Here is a 24,204-nt window from a genome sequence, read left to right on the forward strand (position 1 = left end):
AGTTACAAAGGAAGACATGAACAAATCAAAGAAAGCAATGGACAAAGCATCCATCCCATCCAGAGCTGTATTCCCAAAGAGCCTCCATAGAACATTCAGCTCAAAGAAAAAGATTATCATCTCCTCAGAAATGTCTTCTCGCAAACATTGTGTCTCCAGCACAGCCACCACTGCATCCCTGGTATGCTGTTAACTCACCTGATCTTCCTGCAAAAACAACTCTTCCAAGATTCAGTGTTCTTCAACTTCCAGTACATGGAGCTTCGTTGCTTAAGAAGCAGTGAAAACACAGAGAGAGAGAGCAAGCTGCCATGCACTGCTTCACGCCCCCAAAGGCAGGCGAGCCATGATCCTGGAACTCCACCCAGTCTCCCTGCGAGAAGCAGAAGCTCATCACTCACGTGAGCCCCGCTGCCTGCCAGGGTCTGCGCTGTCAGAGGCCAGAGCGAGAGTGAAGCCCCAGCACTGCAGTGGGGGATGTGGGCGTCCCAACCAGCATCGGACCACGAGGCAACATGTGCAGAGCAGCACGCTAAGTCAGTGAGGGGGAGGCGGTCCCAGCAGCACAGAGCTCACTTATTTCACTCAGCCTCGTGTCCCATGCCCCTGTTCCTGCACAGACGTGCCAACTAATGCACAGAAGGTTCCCACGGCGCTCGTTAAATCACGTCACACCTCTCTTCAGCTTCCTTCTTTACAAATCAAAGTGATTTCTTCTAAGACAGAAATAGCACAATTTGTCCTCAAAGGCAGAAAAGTACACTCAACACCCACCAATGGCTCTTAGGCCCCCATGTCCCCCCACAAAGCTATTTAAAACCCAATGTAAAGGCAGCATGGCTTAACAGGCTAATAATCTTCCACCTGTGGTGCCAGCATCCCATACAGGCACCAGCTCATATCCTAGCCGTCCACTTCCTATCCAGCTCCCTGCTAATGGGCTGGCAAAGCAATGGAGAATGGCCCAAATGTTTTAGGCCTTACACCCACATGGGAGACACAGGAGAAGCTCCTGGATTCTAGATTTGAGCCAGCCCAGCTCTGGCCCTTGCAGCCATTTGTGGAGTGAACAAGCAGATGGAAAATCATTCTCTCTCCATGTCTCCTGTGTTTGTAGTTCTGCCTTTCAAATAAAAACAAGTTTTTAAAAATGGGGGGATAGGAGTGTGGGAAATGGAACTGATAGCAATCCAGCTCAAATATAGACTTGGTTAAATAGGCGATGCAACTAACCAGGGTTTATCTTCACCAGCAGTGCTTTCTCACCAAGTTAAAAAAAAATCAGAAAGAAGAAGGAAAATTCAGTAATAAAATCTGCTGTGACTCAAACAAAAGCCTAAAGGGAAGGTCACAGAACACCAATTACTTACATTGCTTTAAATAATGAAAAACGAAGATGTTGAAAGAAAAACTGGGGCTTGAAGGAGGACATTTCCACAATTCAACTCCTTTCAGTTTCCTTCCATTCAGTCACAGTGAGAAGACACCATGCCCCAACCTGCACCTGCTTCTCACTTCCGACAAGGACTGACGTGGAGGCATGCCCACACCGACCTCAACCTGTGACCTCTAGCCCAGTGGGGAGGCATGCCCACACCCACTGCAGCCTGTGACCTCTACCCCAGTGGGGAGGCATGCCCACACCGACCTCGACCTGTGACCTCTACCCCAGTGGGGAGGCATGCCCACACCGACCTCGACCTGTGACCTCTACCCCAGTGGGGAGGCATGCCCACACCGACCTCGACCTGTGACCTCTACCCCAGTGGGGAGGCATGCCCACACCGACCTCGACCTGTGACCTCTACCCCAGTGGGGAGGCATGCCCACACCGACCTCGACCTGTGACCTCTACCCCAGTGAGACACCTTAGTTCCAGTTCATTTCTCAGCAAACCTTGTCCCTCATTTGCACTTCCTTGACTGTCCCTCTGCAGCAGGAAAAATAAACATAAATAAAAGTAACATCTCCTAGCAAGCTAGTGACGTTGCAGTTACTAGGCAACCCTCCATATATTTTAAAATAACTTGAAGTCCTTTGGCAAAGGAAAGAGAATATTCAAGACCCCATTAAACGCTGAATTTTTAAAGCACACCTGAGCCAAGGAAAGCAAGAAGAGAGATCGGCTGCCTCTGCTGGCATCCTTGGAATTCCTTTTCCATCTGAAAACTCTGGTACAACAGTGGGCTTTCAGGAACTCCTGACATCTTTTTGACACATGGGGATGACAAATGTTTGTACTCTGTTCAGAACTGGAGTGATGCGGGCTTTGCAGAGTTATTCAGAATAATGAGGAGAAAAAACGTCAAGTTAGAAACTGTCAGGCAAGTAGATGTGACTTCCCCATAGGGTCCTTCAGGAGGAATCCTGCTCTCCCAGACAGGTGGCTATTAATGGGAGCGCTATAGGCACATGAGGGGCACAAGGCCTTCACCAGCACTCAGAATCCAAAGCCACTGAGCACTCACTATTAGTTAGCACCCTGAGACGAACTCTGCATAAACAGGGTGCGAAAGATGGGGGCACAACAGGTGAACTGTCACAACTTGAGACCGAAGTCATCCCAAGGCCATCCCAAGTATGCAAATTTCCCTGAGAATCCATCCAACTTTGCATACACATCTATAGGATGCAACAGCCTTTGCCCTATTCAATCAAAAAAAAATTCTCAGTGTTTATTCAAAATCCTTCTCCTTTTAAAAGAAAGAATAATGTTTTCCTTTATATTTCAGAAGGAAAAAAATAATTAGTTAACATCTTATGTTTGAAATCTCTCCCTAGGGCTCAGCGTGATGTGTTAGAAGTTACAACGAAGGTGAGGCTACCTGGGCCCCTCCCACAGCGCACCTGCACCCTAGCACGCAGCGGACACCTACGCCAGGTGCATGAGTCTCCATTACCCAAAGACACAGAGCAAGCTCCTGGCTCCAGCTCTGGCTGCTTCAGTCCTGACTGTTGCAAGGATTTAGGGAGTGAAAACAACAGATTAAAGGCGCCTCTCTGCCTTCCAAGTAAATAAATACACATTCAGAAATAAATACAACATCCCTTCCTGGGTTTGAAAGCTGTTAGTCAACTTAGAGTTCATTCTACTTCAGCTTGAATCACCTGAGTTTCTCTTGTCTTTCATCTTAGTTTTCCATCTCCAGCACTTTGGGGACTCACTTATCAATTGCCTTCAATGCCTCCCCATCACTGGATGAACAAAGGAAAGGAACAAAAGATCATAAAGGCAAGGTGGTCACAAGTGGTTTTTTTCTTGTTCAAGAGAGAACTAAAGGCCAGATCTCCAAGTTTGCTTTGAAGAACTGGAAAAACGGACACATCTGGATGCCCAGGCTGGATGTGGGAAGTTGCTTTACTGCAATAGGGCCAGTGCTCTCTATTTTACCACAGTCCCTACACAGATCTCTCATTCATGTGGACAGCCTGCTCTGTCTTTGAGTTTCTGACTCTTTGGAACATAGTCTTCAACAATCACACATCTCCTAAGGCACAGCCAGTCCCCCTGAATCAATACCATCGATGAGGTATCAACTGTCCATTAATTCACACAGGTCTCCACTGTTGACTTAGGGATTGTGGGCACTCTCGTTTTATAGAATGGAGATGGTGAGGTTAGGAAACCGAATGAGAGGTTTCAGCTAGGTTACCTGAAGCACCACCAAGCTTTCCTCCATGATGAGCCATTTCATCCAGGGGAAGTGAAGAATCTGCCAAGGAAGCATATAGAGGTGGAAAGGACAGATTCATAAAGTAAAGGAGTAGCAAGGGAGGGCCCGGTGCACAATGAGAAGGAGCAGTTTAGTTCGTCCCCACGGCTAGTCAATTAGTCCAGCTAGTCAATTAGTCCACAACCAATTAAACAACAGGAACAGCTGAGATCATATTTCCCTGCCCTGGAAGGCATTCCTGACTAGGGATGTTAACTAGTTTTAAGATCTGCAACAGGGATCAATGCAATGGCTCAACTGCCTAATCTTTCACTCTAAGAGCTGGGATCCCTATGGACACTGTTCAGTGTCCCAGCTGCTCCACTTCCGATCTAACTCCCTGCTTGTGGCCCGGGAAAGCATCAGAGGATGGCCCAAAGGGTTGGGACCCTGCACCCACATGGGAGACCCGGAGGAAGCTCCTGGCTTCAGATCAGCTCAGTTCTGGCTGTTTGGGCCATTTGGGGAGTGAACCAGCTGATGGAAGATCTTTCTGTTTCTCCTTCTCTCAGTAAAATACCTGCCTTTCCAATGAAAACAAATAAATTTACATATATAAAGATCTAGGGCAAAATAATTTAACCTAATTACTCTGTTACTTGTCAAATGACATTTATCAGATAGATACCTATCACTTTCACTTCTTATGCTCTTTGGCTTCATTTTTCAGCAAGGTCAGAGGAAATATTTGTTGTATGAGCATGAGTAAGCAAAGAGATTACTTCTGCCCAAATCTGAGCCCTTCTTAGCAAAGCAACGTCCATGACTAAATACTACTGAGCACCTACAATGTAGCAGGCATCCTGGACAGGGTCCTGCTACCATAGCAACCCTCTTACATCTCAGAGATGGGTAAATGTGCGATCTGGGAATTAGGACTTTACTCAAAGTCACAAAGCTAGGAAGTGGCCGACACAGCTTGGATAGCCCCAGAGTGCGTGGCTCCAGTTGCCACTGCCTAGAGGGATGCTACCCACTCATGCGGTTTTGGTAAGTCTATGTGAAGAAGTACAGGAGACTCTTTGGCTCAGCACAGACACATAGAAAACATACTACACATGACGGCTACTGCTGTTGTCGCTGTTGGTGTCAGGTGGCCTTGACTGTCCCCGGATGCAAGCTCCGTTCTGCCTGGTTGTGCCGAGCACAATGGACAGCTGGCATCCAGCAAGACAGCCTTGCTGAGCCCTCTGGCTCATTCCCATTTTAACTGCAGAGGCCCAGGAGTGAAATCAAGTGGAAGCACGTGTGGATGGGATGTGCGCCCAACGGCTGAGCGGGGAGAGGCCTTCTGGCCCACTGAGCGCACGGGGCCAGGCAGTCTTCCAAAGCACCACATCCTGGGGCCATGCAAGTGAACTCAGGCAGAGCAGAGGGGGATGGGCTGACTGAATCACAGATGAGGCCAGAGGAATGCTCTTCCCCAACCTTGGCTGTGGAATTCTCTGTCGAATCCATTTTGAAAGCGTCCATGGTATCTCTCCTAATACCCTCACAATATTGTCAGTTTTTCCAGTTAGTCATTCTTACAAAGTGATTTTTCTGAGTGTACATCTCTGGCTGTGGTTTAAAGAGAATGACAACAAAACAGCTCTCTTACCCGTGATCAGAAATTTAACAAAAGATGGCTTATTCTTTCTAGTAAGAAGCTATATATATATATATATATACATATATATATATATATATATATACAAGTACAAAGTGTAAGACTGGCTGCTTCAAAAGCACTGCATATATTATATATTTTCGGATTAAGTGTGCCTCTTAATCACTGAGCACGAGTGGAGAACTTCCACGGCCAGCATCGCCTGATCCATGGAGGGGGAAGAGAAGCGGCAAAGCCAGAGGCAAAGCGAAGGCCTGGGCACTGCAACAGCGTCTTCCCCGGGAATCTTGACATAAATAAACAAAGAGTGGCAACAAAAGGTGAAGGGGTATTTTGCACAGTGTCTGTGGGGTGGCTGAAAGGTGCCTGTGGCCATTTTCAGCTCTCAGGGTATAACTGGACCACGTGCAGTGGATTGGCCCCAGGCAGCATTTGTCTTTCGGAGCAGTGCAGGCCAGGCTCAGGGTGGGCCAGCTAGCAGCCTGTCCAGAGCAAAATTTCTCTGTGAGCATAAAGCGTGGTTGTTACCAGTTGAGTTTCCAACGTATAGAATCTAATTATAGGAAGTAGATGGTAAGGAAAGGAAAGTCTTTTGGCCAAGAATGAATGCTCCCGTCACCATCTGGCTCCAAACTCTCTCATTTATTCTTGCTTTGCATATACTAATGGCAATTAAGATGAGGAAGGAATGTAAAGCACTTACCAGAATGTAAGAAACCCCTGTCTCTTGCTTAAAACCCGCCCTCAGAATCCCATCATATAGAGACGTGGTCATTCCCCAGCACCCATGGAGGTCTGGTTGCAGGACCCCCCGCAGATATCAAACTCCCCCAATGCCACAGCGCCCTCCCTCAGTGGCAGTCTGTGTACAGCCCGCCCTTGCCTCCTGCGTGCTGGAAGTCATCGCTGGGTGACTCACACTGCCTGATATTACGTAAAGGCTATGTTGTCTTACTGTATTGTCTATGCAACAGCAACAAGGGAAAAACATCTGTGTGTTCAGCAAAGACACACATTTTTTCATAATATTTTCAAACAGCAGTTGGTTGAATCCCTGTCATGGAAGGGCCCAGCAGAACTGCTCCAGAATGCATTTCAATTTTACTTTTTGATGCACTTTGCCCCTTAAGTTGCCGTTGTAGTCAGCTTGCCTCGTTCCCCACCCTAGCAGCCGTGGCCTTCATAAGCCAGGATCTCCTTCTCAGTCACACCACAGCTTCAGCAGCATTCGAACAGCCGGCACAGGGGAGTGCTCAATGAATTTTTTTTCAATGTTTTCTTCTTTAAAGTCAGAGTTATAGGGAGAGAAAGCTTCCATCCACTGGTTCAATGCCCCAGGCCTCTGATGACTGCAATGGTCAGTGCTGAGCCAGGCTGGAGCCAGGACCCAGGAGTTCCCACCACGTGGTGGATGGGACCCGAACACCGGAGTCGTATTCCTTGTTTTGCTCAGGCCATTAGCAGGAAGCTGCGTCAGAAGCAGAGCAGCTGAGACGTGACCAGCGTCCATATGGGAAGCAGGCATCACAGTTTCCTTACCTACTACACCACAGTGCTACCTTGCAAATCAATTATTTTAAAGCATCTTTATATCAATGTTGAGCACTGATATTCCTGTTTCACAGACAAGGGCAAGGAGGCAGACTACAAGTAGGCTGTAGATGGCTAATTTTTTTTTTTTTTTGAAAACCATGATTTGGACCCAGGCAGTCTGTGTGATTCCCCCAAAGTCATATTGCCCTAAAGCAGTGAGTTCTCATAAAAACCTCAGTTTTTAGGATTTCTCAACATGTGGCAGGTACTCAGAAAGGTTTACGGAGTAAGCCCCCAGTCATGACGTCAGTGACAATAAGAGCTAACATTTATTGAATGTTTAACATGTGCCACAGACTGTCGTCGGCAGCTGCTCTGCTACCTAGACATCTTACAGGCATCTCAACATTAATTAGCTCAATTCTGGACTCTTCCCCTTTGCTCCTCCACAATCTCCATCTCCATTGGTTCCACATTTCAGCGTGTGGAAATGCCACTCCTGCTGCTGACAGAGACTGAGTACCAAAGCAGAAAAGCCTCCCCTCGCGCCCCGCCTTCTCCAGGTCCTTCCTCAAGTCCTGGTTTTTATTTCCCAGGGTTTCCGGGGCCTGACTGCGGCGCAGCACTCCGCAGTAATAACCTCACTGAAGCTGCCGCCAGGACTGCCACGGTCGCCAGATGAACTCCCAGCTTGGGCTCTGCGCCCGCAGCCAGCACGGCTCCTTCAAAACAGAATCAAAGGAAGCCACTGCCTGGCTCACCACCATTCAGTGACTTCTCACTCACTGAGAACAAAACACAGTGTTCTCACCGTGGCCGAGGAAGGTCCCCCACACTGCGCGTCACTGCGCAAGCACCGGCCAGTGCGCGTTGGCTGGTCTCGCCGGTCACAACCGCCGCTCACACACACCCCACCAGCGCCCCTTTGCTCCTTTTCCTGTTTTGGCCTGCCGTGCCAGCCAACAATGTGACAGCACATTTCTGTTTTCATTTTTTGTGCTTTATTGTCCATCTCCACTAGTCCTAAGAACTTAGTCCTAAACATTACAGATACTCAATGAAAAGGTACTGAGTCAGTATATGAACGTGTGCAATGCATGCATCCATCAATCAAATATTTCAAACTACACGATGGAGCCAATTGTGTAATAGTTATTAAATTGGTGTCTACTGTTAACATGGTTTCTGATAGTGCCATATACATACCATAAATAGCCAGACTGGCTAAAAAATATCCACTTTCTTGTTACCACCTTTCCCAGCATGCCAGTGACTGGAGCACAACTGACAGAGGGCATGGGCCTCAAAACCATTGAATATGCTCGCCACTGCTACCAATTAGAAGCCACTTCATTGGAGCATTTTTAAATGTATGTATTTATTTGAAAGGCAGAGTGGCAGAGAGAAGGGGAAAGGCAGGGTTCACCCCCCAATGCCCACAACGGCTAGTTGTGCGCCACACTGAAGCCACGAGACAGCAGTTCCACCCCGGTCTCCCGCATGGGTGCCAGAGGAGCACGTGTTGTGCTGCTGCCTTTCCAGGCGTGTGTAGGAAGCTGGGACAACACTGCCATCACTGTGGCATCTGAACTCGTGTGCCACAACACCAGCCCTGCATCCAAAGCAGTTACTGAAGCTGTTGAAAATTCCAGAATTCCAACACAGTGCGTCACTTTTTCAATCTGGAGAAAAATGAAATCAGGATGTTCATTCGGACACGTACTAGGAGCGACTAACGTGCTGAAGGCAGCACGGCTCACCATGGCACAGCGCATATTTCATTTCCTCTGCTTGTAATGAAATTCCTAACTGAATTCAAGAACAGACAGAGGACCCAGGCTGTGGAAGTTGCAGGACACTGCAACTGTTTCCATGGTAAAGACCAGAGCCCAATGGGAAGCCTGCAGTGAGGATTTTCTGTCCTCACTTAGTTTGGGATCCAGAGCCCAGCCCCACGCCCAGAGCAAGGTTGACAGCAGAGTAAATGCCATGTTACCATACGGCCAGTTTCCTAGTCTTAAAAACGGGTCCTTGTGCCCTCACACACCGCTGGCAGCCATGTGCACAGTTGTGACCCACAGGAAAGTTGCTCTATGACACACACCAGGGCCATACGCATTCTCAAACTCTCTGGCCTCATTATCACAGCTATCCCTAGGAGACAATCCAAAACACGGACACGCAACAAGCCCGAGTGCTGCTTGTAAATGAGAAACAAGTTAAATGTTGTGGCTGTCAAGGCAATTGTGTACCTAGTCATACCAGGCTTCAGAACCATGGTTTTACAGACTATGTATTTTTCATTTGGGGAATTGCTTATAACACAATACACATAAAACTTCTGTAGGATATGATATGTAAATATATAACAACTGAAACTAAATGAAATCTTAGGCATTTCATTTGGAACAAGATAAACTAACATGACAATATTTTATGGGATCAATAGATTTACAGGATTTGCTTAAAAGGTAAACTTTGAAAAATCCAGCACCACAAATAGGAGAAGAATAACGTGTATTTGTAGCAATGCTTTGTGTCTGTTACTTAAGCTTAGTTGATTATACTGAGATGATGACGTTAGCGGTAAATCCTTCTAAAGGTTTATTTATGGATTGTAGCTTAAGTCGTTTTTCCCAAGGGCTTCTAGGCCCCTCAAGTGCCCTCAATGTCTCAGCTACTCTGCGCTTCTCGTTTTCTGCAAGTCAGTTTCATGGCATTCGCCTTTGTTTCCTTACAACCCAGTTTTTGGTTCTTTCCCTCATTCACAGCTTTTTGAAGTTTCTTCTCACTTTCATAGAATTAGCTGAACTACTTCAAGATATGATCTAAAAGAGACTCCTAGTGTGTCTGATTACTAATATTGAAACTAAATGCATCGGAAACAGAAACATGCAACAACGAGCAATACGAAGAAAACTGCATCTTCCTTCCTCGTTCTAACTCCGTCAACTGTAAATGAATCAGAAGCCTGAACACGAACCCAGATTTGATCACTGAGCCACTTCAAACAGTTGGTGGACGATGGAATTTAAAGGCAAAGTTATTCTGGTGCAAAAAAAAACATCGAAGTTCATGTCTGAAAGGAATCTTCATAAAGCACATAGAAAAATGCGTTCTATGAGAAAATCGCGCATGCATCTGAAAAACACAGTTTGCAACAAAATAAACGTTTTGGTTCTATTTTCCATGAATGTTTTTGCCACTTGGTCAAGTAATGTGCTTGATCACAAAGTCTTTAGAGTCAGAAGCAAGGCTCTTGTCTGCCTCACACTGTTAAACAGATGTGCACCTATATCTTCCTAACGTACAGAAATCCTTTAGAATCAAAAAGACCTCCCGCTTCCACACTATTTCCTCAACATGGGCTCAACAGCAGAATAGGAAACAGCAGGGCAGACCGTACTCAGTACTGTGAATCCCGCACATCCCCATGCAGACAGCATCCTACAGCAACACACAAACTGGAAGTGCCCAAATTATCAAGATAAATTGCAATGCCAGACCAGCTTGATTTACTCTGAAAATCTGACCCAACTACCTTTTCCCAATGACTCAACATAATACAGCCTCTTTCTGTCCCAAGTAACAACATTTAAATACGTGAGAGCATGGATATCCAAATGTCATCTTTCTCTCCCTGAATAACTCGAACTGCTACTGTTCCCTCGGCAAACACAATACGGACTGTGAAGAGACAACTTAATCTTCTAATTTGTAACAAGGAGAGAGATGTTGGTAAAACTGAGCTATCAGTGTACTTAGTAAAACATTAACAATGGCCGTGAAAGGAACCTTAAGTTTCATCCCAATTTTCCTGATGTCTTACATAATCTTTGACAAAGCCACAATAATTATGCCAAGACACAAAAGTAACATCACCTTACTACCACTCCTGACAAACACATAGATTTACATGCGCAGGAAGCCAGTGTGTCGCTCTCCAAGGTCCCAACAGATACACCGGAAAAAGGGTCAGGAGCCTTCATGCACCAGGTCTTTCTGCACATACAGTATGTGGGTCTACACCCTCATCACCCACAACAGATGCACAATGTATCTGCACATACAATGTGTGGGTCTATGCCCTCATCACCCACAACAGACGTACAGTGTATCTGCACATACAGTATGTGGGTCTATGCCCTCATCACCCACAACAGACGTACAATGTATCTGCACATACAGTATGTGGGTCTATGCCCTCATCACCCACAACAGACGTACAATGTATCTGCACATACAGTATGTGGGTCTATGCCCTCATCACCCACAACAGACGTACAATGTATCTGCACATACAGACACCTGCCCTCGCTTGATGACCCAGCCTACACTCCTTTGTTATAGCAGCACTGTTGAACTCATACAATTTCCTTTACCCAAACCACACAAGTATATACTTTAAGAACTTGGAGATAAATGTTGAAAGAGGGAAGAACCTGCATGTTCTCCGAATACAAGTCTTTTATGCCACCATGAATTAACAACGCCGTTAGCCCTGGTAGGGTACAACACACATTCCCCACTTTCCGGTTTGTGGTGTTCATCCACTGATGCTTGAAGATCCCAGCATTCCTGGTGTGCGAGCAGCTCATGGAACCAGGCTGACAACCAGCCTCGCAGTCTGCTTCTCCAAGCAAAACTCACTACAGCGATTTTTAAAATTAGTTCTCACAACATTTCTAGGAGACAGGAACCATGACTGCTTTTGCTAAGGCCGTTTAACCAAAAGAACTAGAATGCGAAAATATCAAGTAATGGGCTCCAAACTGAAGTAAATAGGTAGCAAAAAGCTGTTTATCACCTCTCACAGGTTTATGCCTTCAGCCCTAGGTCATAAACTTTACAGCTTGAAAATATGGCTTCTGTAATATAAATAAAAAACAAATAGAAAAAAACTCCTATGCCTATAAAATGTATCATGGGTATAATATAAATTTTAAAAAAGGAATGATGGTGTTGGTGAGTACACGTCTAGCCTAGTAGGTAAGATGCACACACTCTCCACAGTCCCTGGCTTCATGTCTGGCTCTGACATCTAATTCAGTTTCATCCTGATGCAGTCTCTAGGATACAATTCTGACTGCTCAGAATTGTAGTTGAGTTCCTGCCGCCCAAGTGGGAGCCTGCCATTGTATTCCCGGTCCTGGTCCAGCCTCAGCAGCTACAAGTGAATCAGAAGACAGTAGTCTGTCTTTTTTCTCAAACAAATATAACACTTTAAAAAATAAAGCCTGGTGTTCAAAACTTACGGCATAGGGCCCAAAGCAGTAGCATAGTAGCTAAAGTCCTCGCCTTGCACACACTGGGATCCCACATGGGCAAAGGTTCATGCCCCAGCAGCTGCTCTTCCCGTCCAGCTCCCTGCCTGGGGCCTGGGAAAGCAGTTAAGGATTGTCCAAAGTCTTGGGATCCTTTACAGCTGTAAAGTGTACGCATGGAAGACCCGGAAGAGGCTCCTGGCTCCTTGGCTTGGATCGGTTCAGCTCCATCCATTGCAGCCACTAGGGAAGTGAACCAGCAGATGGAAGCTCTTTCTCTGTCTCTCCTTCACTCAGTAAATCTGACTTTCCAATTAAAAAAAAAAATACCTTAAGACATAGGTATATGGCTAGAGCCTTCAAGAAGTCATGAAGTCTCCCTCGGCCTGAACCTCCCATTCAGCAGAGTCAGAGGAATCCTGCCCATTGCAGCCAAGGTCCTCACCCGAGGGCACTGGTTCCAGAACTCCACCCCGTTACCCAAACCTACAGACGTTCAAGTCGTAGGAGAAAAAGATGCAGCCTTTGCACATAGCCCATGCCGTTCCTCCTCGCGGATGGGGCACCCCGCATAAGCCACGGTCCCGTTGGTTGGCAATAGAACACTGACAGGGAAAATGGCTGCGGAGGCTCAGCTCACTCCTTCGTCAACTTTTTTTCCAGTCTACAGGTGGCTGAATTCTCAGATGCAACAGAATGCGCATTACGAAGGACCAGCCGTCCTGTCAGATCTCTCTGCACTTGGAATGTTGATTCATGCTGGCCCCTTTCTCCTTGATTTTCAAACCTGAACTAACATTGTTCTTTTCATATTCTATCCTTTAATATAATCTTCACTTATATGCCTCTTTAGGTCAAAGAACAGAAAGAAACATTTTTTAATAACTCTATATTCTCCTTGCTGGCCTTTTCTCCAACTAGTGCACCGATGCCTTTCTCGGTTTAAACCTTTGGGATAGAAAAACGAAAAAAAAAAAAATCTAACAGTATGTCTGACAGCTATCTTAAATCAAGATTACAAATTCCCTAGAACTCATGCAGCACCTCACCTTGTGGAAATCTGACTTAGTCTTCCAGTTAATATTACAGCAATTAATGTAACAAAAGGATTTTTCTCATCTTTGAAATATTCAACTATCTTCAAAAACTAGGCTTCAAAATTAAATTCCAATAAAATGTCCAATCTCCTTCACACACATTTGATCCTGTGTCTCTCTCTCTAAAGTAAATTTAACTTCAGAAATGTATTTCTGTATAATGAAGAACTTCCAGTTCTACATTGTCAGTCTCAAGAGGTCAACCAGCAGCCTAGTAAATATGCTTCCTTCTAATTCTCTAATCCATCTCGACACATCTGCTGGTCAGCACAGCTTTGCAAGTTCACCCATTACAGAAATGTTTCACTGAAAATTACAGAAGCATAAAGAGTCAACAAGGATGAGAAAAAAATCAAATGTAGGTCCCGGTGGCGCACCAGCATCCCCTATGGATGCCGGTTCTGGTCCCGGCAGCCCCACTTCCCATCCAGCTCCCTGCTTGTGGCCTGGGAAAGCAGTCGAGGACAGCCCAAAGCCTTGGGACCCTGCACCCACGTGGGAGATCTGGAGGAGGTTCTTGGCTCCTGGCTCCGGATCGGGGCAGCACCAGCCGTTGCGCTCACTTGGGGAGTGAACCATTGGACAGAAGATCTTCCTCTCTGTCTCTCCTCCTCTCTGTATATCTGACTTTGTAATAAAATAAGTAAATAAATAAATCTTAAAAAAATTAAATGTGTCCTCTAGGTGATGGAATTATTTGGTCAAAAGTCCTGACAGGAGTAAAGAGGGGTCCAAGCCACTGACAACAGCCTTTTTGTCCTCTGGTGACACTGGGGATCCCTCTTTTATGATGGTGCATGGCAATATTCAGAAGAGGGTATGTAATCAGGCCTTTTGACCAAAATAAATCAAATCAGTATGCATAGAACTGTCCCCTACTACTTATCTGAAGTTTTCCTTCACACACTCAGACACACACACACACACACACGAGTTGATAATTTACCCAGTCCAAATTCAATGCATTAAACTACTTACTTTCTTCTTTCTTTTAGTAGATGAATCTGTTGAAGAAACTATATGGCTTAAGTTTTTAGAACAGTGGGTAATCTATGGGAGGAAACCAGGGGCCAAGAAGCAAGTCATATTCCCCCAGTCCTGGGCCCCTTTTTGGAAGCGTTCAGGCTGCAGGTTTCCAACTGTATGAAAAGCTATCACCCATTGAGTTTCCCAGGAAGCAGACGCTGTGGAACAGGTGAGCCTGTGGGATGTTCCCTGGAGAGGGCTCCCTGGGTCAAGGCCTCTGGGCAGCTGAAGGCCTCCTGATGCCTTTCACTCCCTCTCGAGATCTTGGAGGAGGTGCACCTGGCCAAAACTAGGGCAATCATTTGGGAATGGGCTGTCCCCAGGAAGGGGCTCACTTTTTGGTAAGGTGGTGTTCTAGCCACCTTAAGGTCAACCACACTCTTAGCAACTGGGGAAGCAAGGAGCCAGTCTGGAAAAAGGAGGGAGGCAACGTACAGGCCAGTCACCATCACCTCTCCACAGCCAGATAAGGGATACTAGAACATCAAACCTCATCAGTTACTTATTCCTGAAGAGGATGTGAAGGTACTGTCTTGCTCAAGTATCCACCTGGGAGGTAAAAGGGAACATAATTAAAAGTATGGAGATCCAGCCCTTGCCCAGAACTTACACCACACACTAAGAACAGTAACACCACCAAGAGGCAAGAGGAATTCTTAAATTAACTAACTCATCTACTAGCTCATTCACCAAAGAATGGGGAACGTCTACCATGAAGGAAAAAGAAAGATGAAAAATAAACCTTGCCCCGTGCAGGCCACAGCCTAGTGATGCTAAAATCATTGCAATGGTTCTCTCAGCACACACATTTTTAAATGTCCATGAGAGTTCTAAAGAAACAATATAGGGCAACACAGTTCAACAGAATTCTCTACAAAGATGTTATAACTTTGTCCTTCAATATGATAACTAATGACCACTGGTTCTACAGCTATGCAAAATGTGTTTCACATGACCAGGGCATGGAGTCTTTAAGATTTTATTTCAGTTAATTTAAGCCTGAATGTTCACGTGTGGTAAGTGATTATTTCTCCCACGACTTGCATGGGGTTGGGATAGGGTCAGGAGAAGCATCTCCAACTCAGAGATGTCCCAGCTGGGATTTACCAGGATGAGCAGAAATAAGCAATTCTAAGAGCAAAGGGGAAACCTTCCCAGGTCAAGGAAAAGACACACGTAAGGGAAGTGCCACAGGAAAGAGAACCTGGCTGCCAAGGCAGGTGTGTATAATGTGTACACTGACACTGGGCAAGGTGTTGTGAAATGCCAAGTGAGGCTGGCACAGGGTGGATGTCCTAGCACCCTTGCTAGCCTGCAGACACAGGCGAGTAAGAGGCATGGGACAATTTCAGATAAATGCAGGATTAGGTTTCGTCTGTTAGGTGATCAATTTGCAATGAGCAGTATAGATGTGGAGCCAAGAAACGAAAAGCAACAATTTCTTTATGAGTTAAGTACCTGTAGACACACAAGTAGACACACCCGTTGGGGTAGGACGAACTGCAACAAACATTCGCCACACCCTGGACACAGGGTACCTGCCTCAACAGCTTCAAAGGAGATGGAACATTCACCACTCTGCAAGAGTGACATCCTTCAGATTGTCCTGAAATACGATCTTAGGGTGTGTCCAAGGTTGCCACTGCTTTAGTCTTTAAACAGCAAAATGGAAATTACCTAAAAATGTCCATTATCAATAGGCAGAGAAAAAAAAAATCACAGCATAATCCAATGAATATTAAATTTCTTCCTATACAAGCATTTCCCATGAATACTTTTTCTGAAAAAATAAGTCATGGATTTATATCCTGCTAAATGCTTACTTAATAACTACTTTTCAAGTAAATATCACTCTTAAGGGGAAAAGATAACAACACTGAAAAAATGTTCTAATTGTAAAGTGGCCCATAAGCCAGTATTATACTTGAGAAACATTATACACAAATGAGTCCATTTTTCATCTTTCTTGGGCAAAACACTGACAAGCTGTCCAAGCCCGGTGTGACGGGACGAGAGGAAATGGGCTCTCCTACACAGCTGTGCACATCCGTCAATCAGCTTTTCTCAAGGTCCACATGTGACTACTGTGCAGAAGTCCTACTTCTGAGGATTTCTTCACCCGTGGGTGAGAGGGGAAGATCTTACCGTGGGGTGTAACAGAGGGGGAGCACGTGAAATTATCTCAAAGCTCCATAAAGGAGTGCTGCGTGGATTCCAAACCAACTCAACCATGTAGAGATGTGTAACATGGCCAAAATCTCAAGGTTTTTTTTAAAGATTTAATTATTATTTTTTAAATTTTTATTGGAAAGTCATATATGCAGAGAGGAGGAGAGACACAGAAGATCTTCCATCTGATGATTCACTCCCCAAGCAGCTGCAACAGCTGGAGCTGCTCCAATCCAAAGCCAGGAGCCAGGAACCTCCTCCAGGTCTCCCACACGGGTGCAGGGTCCCAAGGCCTTGGGCCGTCCTCGACTGCTTTACCAGGCCACAAGTAGGGAGCTGGGTGGGAAGCAGAGCCTCTGGGATTTGAACCAATGCCCATATGGGATCCCAACGCCTGTGCAAAGCGAGGACTTTAGCTGCTAGGCTACCACACTGAGTCCCCAAAAGTGAAGTTCTTAGCAGCTAAGCACCACGGTTGGGAAAATGGTGAACAAGTTCTTTAGAGACACATTTGATAATAAGTTTAACAAAGGAATGAAGGAAAAAGGAAGGTTACTGTGAATCTAAATGAAGGCAAAGAAAGGAAACCAAATGCGGCCTTTGTCACTTCACACCGCGGAACAGGGAAAGATGCAAGCGAGCTCTCCATGTCAGCACTGTCGCCACGCTCACAGAGACGCCCTGTTGGTACAAGTCAACAACTGCCTTCTTTACGGAGCTTTACGCTGAGCTTCCCACTCACGGGCACCCGTACATGCTCAATGAATGCTAAGGTAACGAAAACAAACAGATCCCTCTAATTCCAGACAGAACAATTCTTTGCAAAATTTGTAAAGTTGTTAAAAATAAAATTTCTGGTCCTCTAGTGAATATGATTAAAAACTCACTAGCAGATGTGGCAGGAATCATCACAGTGGTAATTTGGTTTATGTCTACATACAATGCCACTAAATTGGCCATCGATTGCTTAAATTAATTTGGGAGATGATGATTAAAGGTTGGCTTCATGCATAATTAATTATATTGTCCACATGGACAAATGCATAAAGATGACCAAAATATTAGCTGGAAAGCACTTCTTGACATGGAAAATACACCAGTGAGGCTGATTCCCTCGGAGCTGATGCACCAGCCAGTCCTGGCTTGTGAGTGTGTATAGGCATCTGTCTGGCCTTGCAATTCACAACTGGCGAAGTATATCATTAAATGGGTCCATACAGCTTACTGTCTGCACGTCCATGAACATACGTCCATAAACTTTGCTAACAATGGTAAAGGATGAGAAGATTCTATGATTTTCATATTAGGATTTATCATAACCTGGCCAAGGGACTATAAAAAATACATTGATTCCTGAATGGCTAAGTCTAAACATTCTGAATGAAATATTAAAAACTCTGACCTATGGATGGGGGAGACAGGGAAAGGAGGAGTGAGCAAACTCTTGCTCTGAAAACCTGGCCAATAACTGACCAGTCCTCCAAACCTGTTCTCTGCTGCCCAAGAAAGGTCCCCGATGCACAGCAACATCTCCCCACCCAGTGACTGCACTCAGTTTGGACCTCCACTTCTTACTTGGCACTGCTGGCATTTACACAGAGATGGTGAAAAAGCTTATAAAGGAGACTACTCCTGAACAGCAATGAGAGGGAAGCAGTATTTGTGCTAGTGCACTCATTACTTCATGGATGGTAAGTTTGTTTTCCTAACTGAACCACAAGTTCTTTGAGGATGAGAGCTGTTGTTGTATAAGCTTTGAAAACAATAACCCCTAAGTATCATCAGCCTCTGACAGTGATAGTAGCAGGAGCCGGAGAGCAGAAATAAACATTAATTGGATTCGCATTGCACCGAACACTGTGTTAAGTCCTTCGTGATGATCATCTATTAGGTGGGTATCAACAGTGTTTCCATTTCCACAGAAGGTTGAGGCTTATACATAAATAACCAGCCCAAAAGTCACATAATCAGTTAGTGAGATGGGATTTTAACGTAGTCTTATGCCCAAGCCTAAATTCTCAAACCATTACGTGGTGATGGAGTCATTCATCCACTCCTTCGCTCAACAAATCTTCAGTAAGTGCTCACTCTGTGCTGGGCAAAACCAAATGATCTTTTGGGCCATGCACCACACATTCCCTGCCCCTGCCAAAAGGTTTCCTGATGGGTTGGTTGTGGAGTGAGATACAGGAGAAGAGAGGATGACACCAAGCTTGAGTGCTGGTTTTCTCAGTTAGCATTTAGCTGGGCGACTAAAATGCTGAGACAACTGGTGGCTGGGGTTGAGAGGACCCTGGGGGTTGAGTGGTGGGGAACTGAAGCCGTCAACATCAGATGCACAAAGTTTGAGATTCCATTAGAAGCTGGCCCAGATATGGGGTAATCAGAGAATGTTACTGAGTAGTTCAGAGAGGTCCAAGCTCATACCATCTTGGTAGAGCAGAGAAGAATGATTTAAACACGAATGACTAGGGGAGGGCACTGCAACGCAGCAGGGTAAGTCAGTCCTTGGGATGACCGCGTCCCACATTAGAGAGCCAGTTCAAGCCCCAGCTGCTCTGTTTCCAAATCAGCTTCCTGATCAGGCGGCTGGGAATGCTGTGTCACTCCCACTCATTGCAGAGACCTGGATGGATTTGGGGACCATGTGGCTTTGGTCTAGCACGGCCCTCGCTGCAGGCATCTGGGAAGTGAACCAGCATCACTCTACCTTTTAAACAAACATTTAACAAATTAGCAATGACAAGTAATGGAGGAACTAACTGCAGACAAAGAAAACAGAATAAACCTTGATAAGTTTTCAAAATTTGAAAAATTGTTTGAGAGACAGAGAAGAATAAGACAGAGAGAGGAGTAAGGGGAGATTACACATCTTCTGGTTCACTCTGTAAACACCTACAGTGATGACAGCTGGGGCTTGGCTGAGGCCAGGAGCTAAAAACTCAATCCACATCTCCCAAGAAGATGGCAACCATTCCTTGAGCCATCACCGCTGCCAGCCAGGGTCTGCATTGGCAGGAAGTGGAAGTCAGGAGCCACGGTGCAGCTGGAGACTGAACCCAGGCTCTCCATATGGAATGCTGGCATCTTAACCACTAGGCCAAACACCCATCCCCCATGGCAATTACTGATGCAAAATGTCCCCCCCCACATGATGTCATCAAATCACACATTCAGTAGGTGAGTGATGTGCAAATTGCTTGATTCACTGCTCATCTAAGAAGAAATTGCTAGTGCCTCTGGTAGATGCATCAGATGACTATAAATAGTTCCTGTCCTCCCCAAGCCAGGACCCCCAAGTAGTAACACTGCTATTCCCCTCCAGACACTGCACCCAGAGCGCGGTCTCAGAGCTCTGTAAGCCAATGGGATCATGGAATGTGGAGAAAAAGTTACTAAACCTTCTGAGTTAAAGGAATAAAATTTCATCAAGCTTTTTCAAGTCTACAAAGAGTCTGTACATATCTGGTTGTTTAATCACTAAACAGTTCTGGGCCCGGCGGTGTGGCCTAGTGGCTGAAGTCCTTGCCTTGAACACGCTGGGATCCCATATGGGCGCCGGTTCTAATCCCGGCAGCCCCACTTCCCATCCAGCTCCCTGCTTGTGGCCTGGGAAAGCAGTTGAGGACAGCCCAAAGCTTTGGGACCCTGCACCCGTGCGGGAGACCTGGAAGAGGTTCCTGGCTCCTGGTTCCTGGTTCCTGGCTCCTGGCTCCGGATCGGGGCAGCACCAGCCATTGCGCTCACTTGGGGAGTGAATCATCGGACGGAAGATCTTCCTCTCTGTCTCTCCTCCTCTCTGTATATCTGACTTTGTAATAAAAATAAATCTTTAATAAAAAAAAAAGAAAATGCACCCTTTCTGTTTAAAAAAAATTAACTAAACAGTTCAGGATATCAATTAAAGGTATCTACCTACCTCCACCCCGGGTGGACAGAGATGTTCTTATAAAGCTTTCTGCTTTGGGACAGGCATGGAGCTGCAGCTAAGCTGCCATTAGGAATGCCTGCATACCTTAGCAGAGTGTCTAGATCAAGTCCTGGCTTCTCCACTTCTGGCCCAGCTCCATGCTGATGTGCCCCATGGCAGGCAGCCGGTGATGGCTGGGGTGCTTAAGGGTCCCTATCAGTGTCTGGGGGACCCACACTGAGATCCTGGCTTGAGGCTGGCCCCACACTGATGGTGTGGGCACCTGAGAAATGACGAAGAGGATGGAAGATCTGCCCACCTCTCTGCCCTTTCACATAAAAGTAAACGAGCAACTGATTTTTCAGATTGAAGGAATGCTTTCTTTCAACAGAAAAATCATAAACCACAGCAAAATATACTAATTTGTAGATGAGTCATCTAAGCAAAAAAACAGAGCTTCTTAAACATTTTTTGCCTTTAGATACACACTTCCAAAATAAGAAATGATACAAAATAAGAAATTGATCTCTAGATCGCTCCATCAATTCTAACTCATATTTGAGTTTACCAAATAAAACAATAAACCAATCAACATTCTATAAACATTCTGAGGAACAGCGTTAAATCGTGTTCATTGTACAGACTAGAAAACTGAGACCAAGAAAAAGCCAAGGGCCATGGCACTAACAAGTAATGGACGCAGAAGGTCCTCTTGCTCCTCTTTTTTCAAACCTGAGGGAGCATTCCCCGGCACAACAGCTGCTTACTCTAACATCTTGTTTTCTGGTTTAATTATAAACCCTCCCAAAGATGGTGATAATCCACAGATGCTTGTCTGGATGCCATTAATAAAACCATTGTCCTACTAGTTCATAATGAGGATTATGACTTGCCGGTCAGGCACTCCCTTGGAGTCCAAAGCCTATTTCAACCCGTACCTACTAAGTCCCACTCTGTGCCTTCCTCTCACACAGGGCTCTCCTCTGGAGACTTACAGACTTTTCTAGAACACACCTGTTGAATGCCCCTCTAGGCTACATGCAGCCCAGATTAATATCACTAACATCCCTGATTTTGGACACCAGGTCCTTACGCCACTTTCTAGAAATGCCCTTCTCCATTAATGCAGATTCCATTGGAACTTTATATAGTGCTTTGACAAATATATACTCAGCCCACTCTAAAAATTATGTTTTATGACATTTTAAAAAGTTAACCAGCAGTAAACCAGTTAACAAATAATAAGACCAGATTCATTTTATTATATTTGACCTTACCTCTCCATAAGCAATAAGCATAATTCATTGAATATTCTGAAATCTATTTGGGTGTCAACACAGACAAATGAATATATCTTAAGAAAATACACTGTTTACTGGCTTCTGAAATGCTACAAAATATAAACTGGATCTAGACTGAATGATATTTCATCTCCTTCTGTTTTAAATATTTGTCCATAAATGTTGACAAACACTTAGGACTACACTGTGTTAATGTAATAATATAGAGAAAATAATGTCAATTACGATCAACTAGAAAGTCATGGCAACCAGTCTTTGCAATGAATCACCATGTGTTGCAATTTGGCCCAAACTCTGATTCTTATGAATTATTCATACTGTATCATTAATAATGCATGTATTCTTGCTATTGGAATGCTCTTTAACACAGAATGAATGTCCACTACCAATTCTTTCAATTGGCAGATGAAATAAATCTAACATTGGAATATTTTAATGCTCTCTTTAAAATTGTAATAGTTAGCCAGGACATTGGTTATCAAAAATAAGAAGGCCCTACAATTTCTTGCCTAATATGTATGGCGGTTGCATGGTCAAGAATCCCAACACTGGTTGCCCTCTCAAATGAAAATATTTGCAGATCAGAAAAGAAAAATCAAGAAAACGCTGACAGAGCTGGTTAGGTCTGTTTCATTTCTCCTTAGTTATACATTTATACATCCACAATGACATGGGACATGATTGCTAAGAGTAACCAGGAGTGAGGGACTCAAATCTGCTCAATTTTGTACTGTGAAAATTGTTTTCAATTTTCAGTAAAATTATCAAACACAAAAGCAAAGTTCAAAGCCCAAGTGAAAAAAGCCAAACACCACATACTGCTAGAGAAAGATGCTCGGTGTGCCCTGCCCCTGCAGGGGACCCCTGTACATCATCACAGACAGTAGGATGACTCCTTCCAGCCTTGCTGAAGCAAACTTTACTCTCCCACCCACCTCACCCAGCCCCTTGCTCCAGCAACAGCAACAGCAGGGATACCTGCCCCCAAGGCAAACAGGCAGTCCCCAATTTTAAAAATAAAAGAAAAATCACGCCAGCACCTCCCCCACCCTCAAGAATTCCGGTTCCCTCACTCAAGCCCTAGGAGAAGCAAGCAGAACAGGTTCTCTCCAAGTCACCACCACCACCAAGACAGGTGAGGCGGAAGCCACCCTAGTCCACACTTGCACCTTCAGACTCATTCATGCTTTCGTAACACACAGGACGCGCGCTCTCGGGTTCCTACGTATCCCTGATCCGCACTAACTCATCTTCCAGGGAGACTCCAGTGTGTTTTCCACCCTGGCTAAGCACAAGGAGAAATTGAGATTCAGGCATCTAGCAGAGATTGGCCCTGCATAGGGCCTCCTGTTTCCCCCTCTGCCAACACTTGGGACACGACCACGCGTCCTGCCTAGAGAGCACTCTCTAGGCACCAATCTCTCCCCCGGGGTCATGGGGTCACTGACCTACTTCCCACCAAGAGCACGTGCCCCTTCCTCAACCAGGCGATCCATACCCTGGAAAAGTTAAGTTGGCGACAAAGATGGGGAAAGAGGGGCACCAAGGGGCTGCCGGCAGGTGCAGCGCCCTCCGCCCAGTTTCTTAGCTCCAACTCCCATGGCTACCGAGAAATATTTATTCCTACTGGATGGGCACCAGTGGCCACTGAAGCCGACACACGGCCACCAACGGAAAGCCAAGTCATCCGAGAGATAAAGATAGATCCATTACACAGCCAGACGCCTGCCAGACAGTGCCAGCTCCGGGAGAGTCGGTTTCGGCGGAGAAAACCACAATGCAATTGAGCAGCGAGTGGCCAGGACCTCCTGGGACGCGGGCTAAGGATAAAGATCATTGATCCGGTGAAGATGAAAAACGGAAAGAATCAATACTTACCCCTAGGCGCCTGCTCCGAATCCTCACGTACCCTTGCTTCACTATGTCATTAAAATTGGAAGCCATCCCAGACAGCCAGTACTCAGGCACACGCACCCTAGGTGGCTTTAGGGAGGGTTGAGGGCAGGGTCAACAGAAGGAAGGGGGTTGGGGAGAAAGTTGAGCAGGTGAAGCTGCTTCGGCTGCGGCTCGCTGAGGCTTTATAAGGCGCACATCACTTTCTCTGCTCCCCAAATCCTGGAAGTGGGCAGCCGGTTTGCAGCCACTACAGGGAGCGCAGAGCGCGCGGCGCGAGGAGGCGAGGCTGGAGCGCCGGCGTCAGCTGACTCGTTAGCCTGCCAGGAGGAGGAACGGCGGCTGCTAAGAGATCCAGGCTTGCCTCTATCCCCGTGGAGAAGGAGGAGGAGCGGGAGAGGAAGGTGACGGCAGGGGGAGGGGGCGCCGAGGAGGAGCCGCGCGGGTCCCTGCGCCGCGCCGCGGCCACCCTGGAGCAGACGCACTGGATGGCGCTCGGCCCTCCTCCTCTCTCTGCCCGCCCACCTTCCCCTCCCGCCCGTTGGCTTCCCCTTCAGATCCCGCCCTGGCTTCAGCCTCAGGGTGGGACCCAGCTCGCCCCCAGGCCTCGCCCACAGCCTGCCGAGGTGAAGCTCTCGAGGCTTATTTCTGGAGGGGAGGAAATTTCACTTGTTTCCAGCTGCCGCCTT

General features: G+C 46.0%; 1 protein-coding gene across 1 annotated transcript in view; it reads right to left on the reverse strand.

Moving 5' to 3' along the window:
* The window catches only part of DOK5 (docking protein 5), a 123,895-nt gene extending 99,905 nt beyond the window's left edge, over positions 1-23,990 (reverse strand). Inside the window, exon 1 of the mRNA XM_012927208.3 lies at positions 23,501-23,990. Within this exon, the coding sequence (XP_012782662.2) occupies positions 23,501-23,566 (66 nt within the window). The 5' untranslated portion in view covers positions 23,567-23,990. The remainder of the gene's footprint in view (positions 1-23,500) is intronic.
* Between the last annotated feature and the right edge of the window lie 214 nt (positions 23,991-24,204).

Source organism: Ochotona princeps, chromosome 22 (genome assembly GCF_030435755.1).
Source record: "Ochotona princeps isolate mOchPri1 chromosome 22, mOchPri1.hap1, whole genome shotgun sequence".
In the NCBI taxonomy this organism is placed as follows: Eukaryota; Metazoa; Chordata; class Mammalia; order Lagomorpha; family Ochotonidae; genus Ochotona; species Ochotona princeps.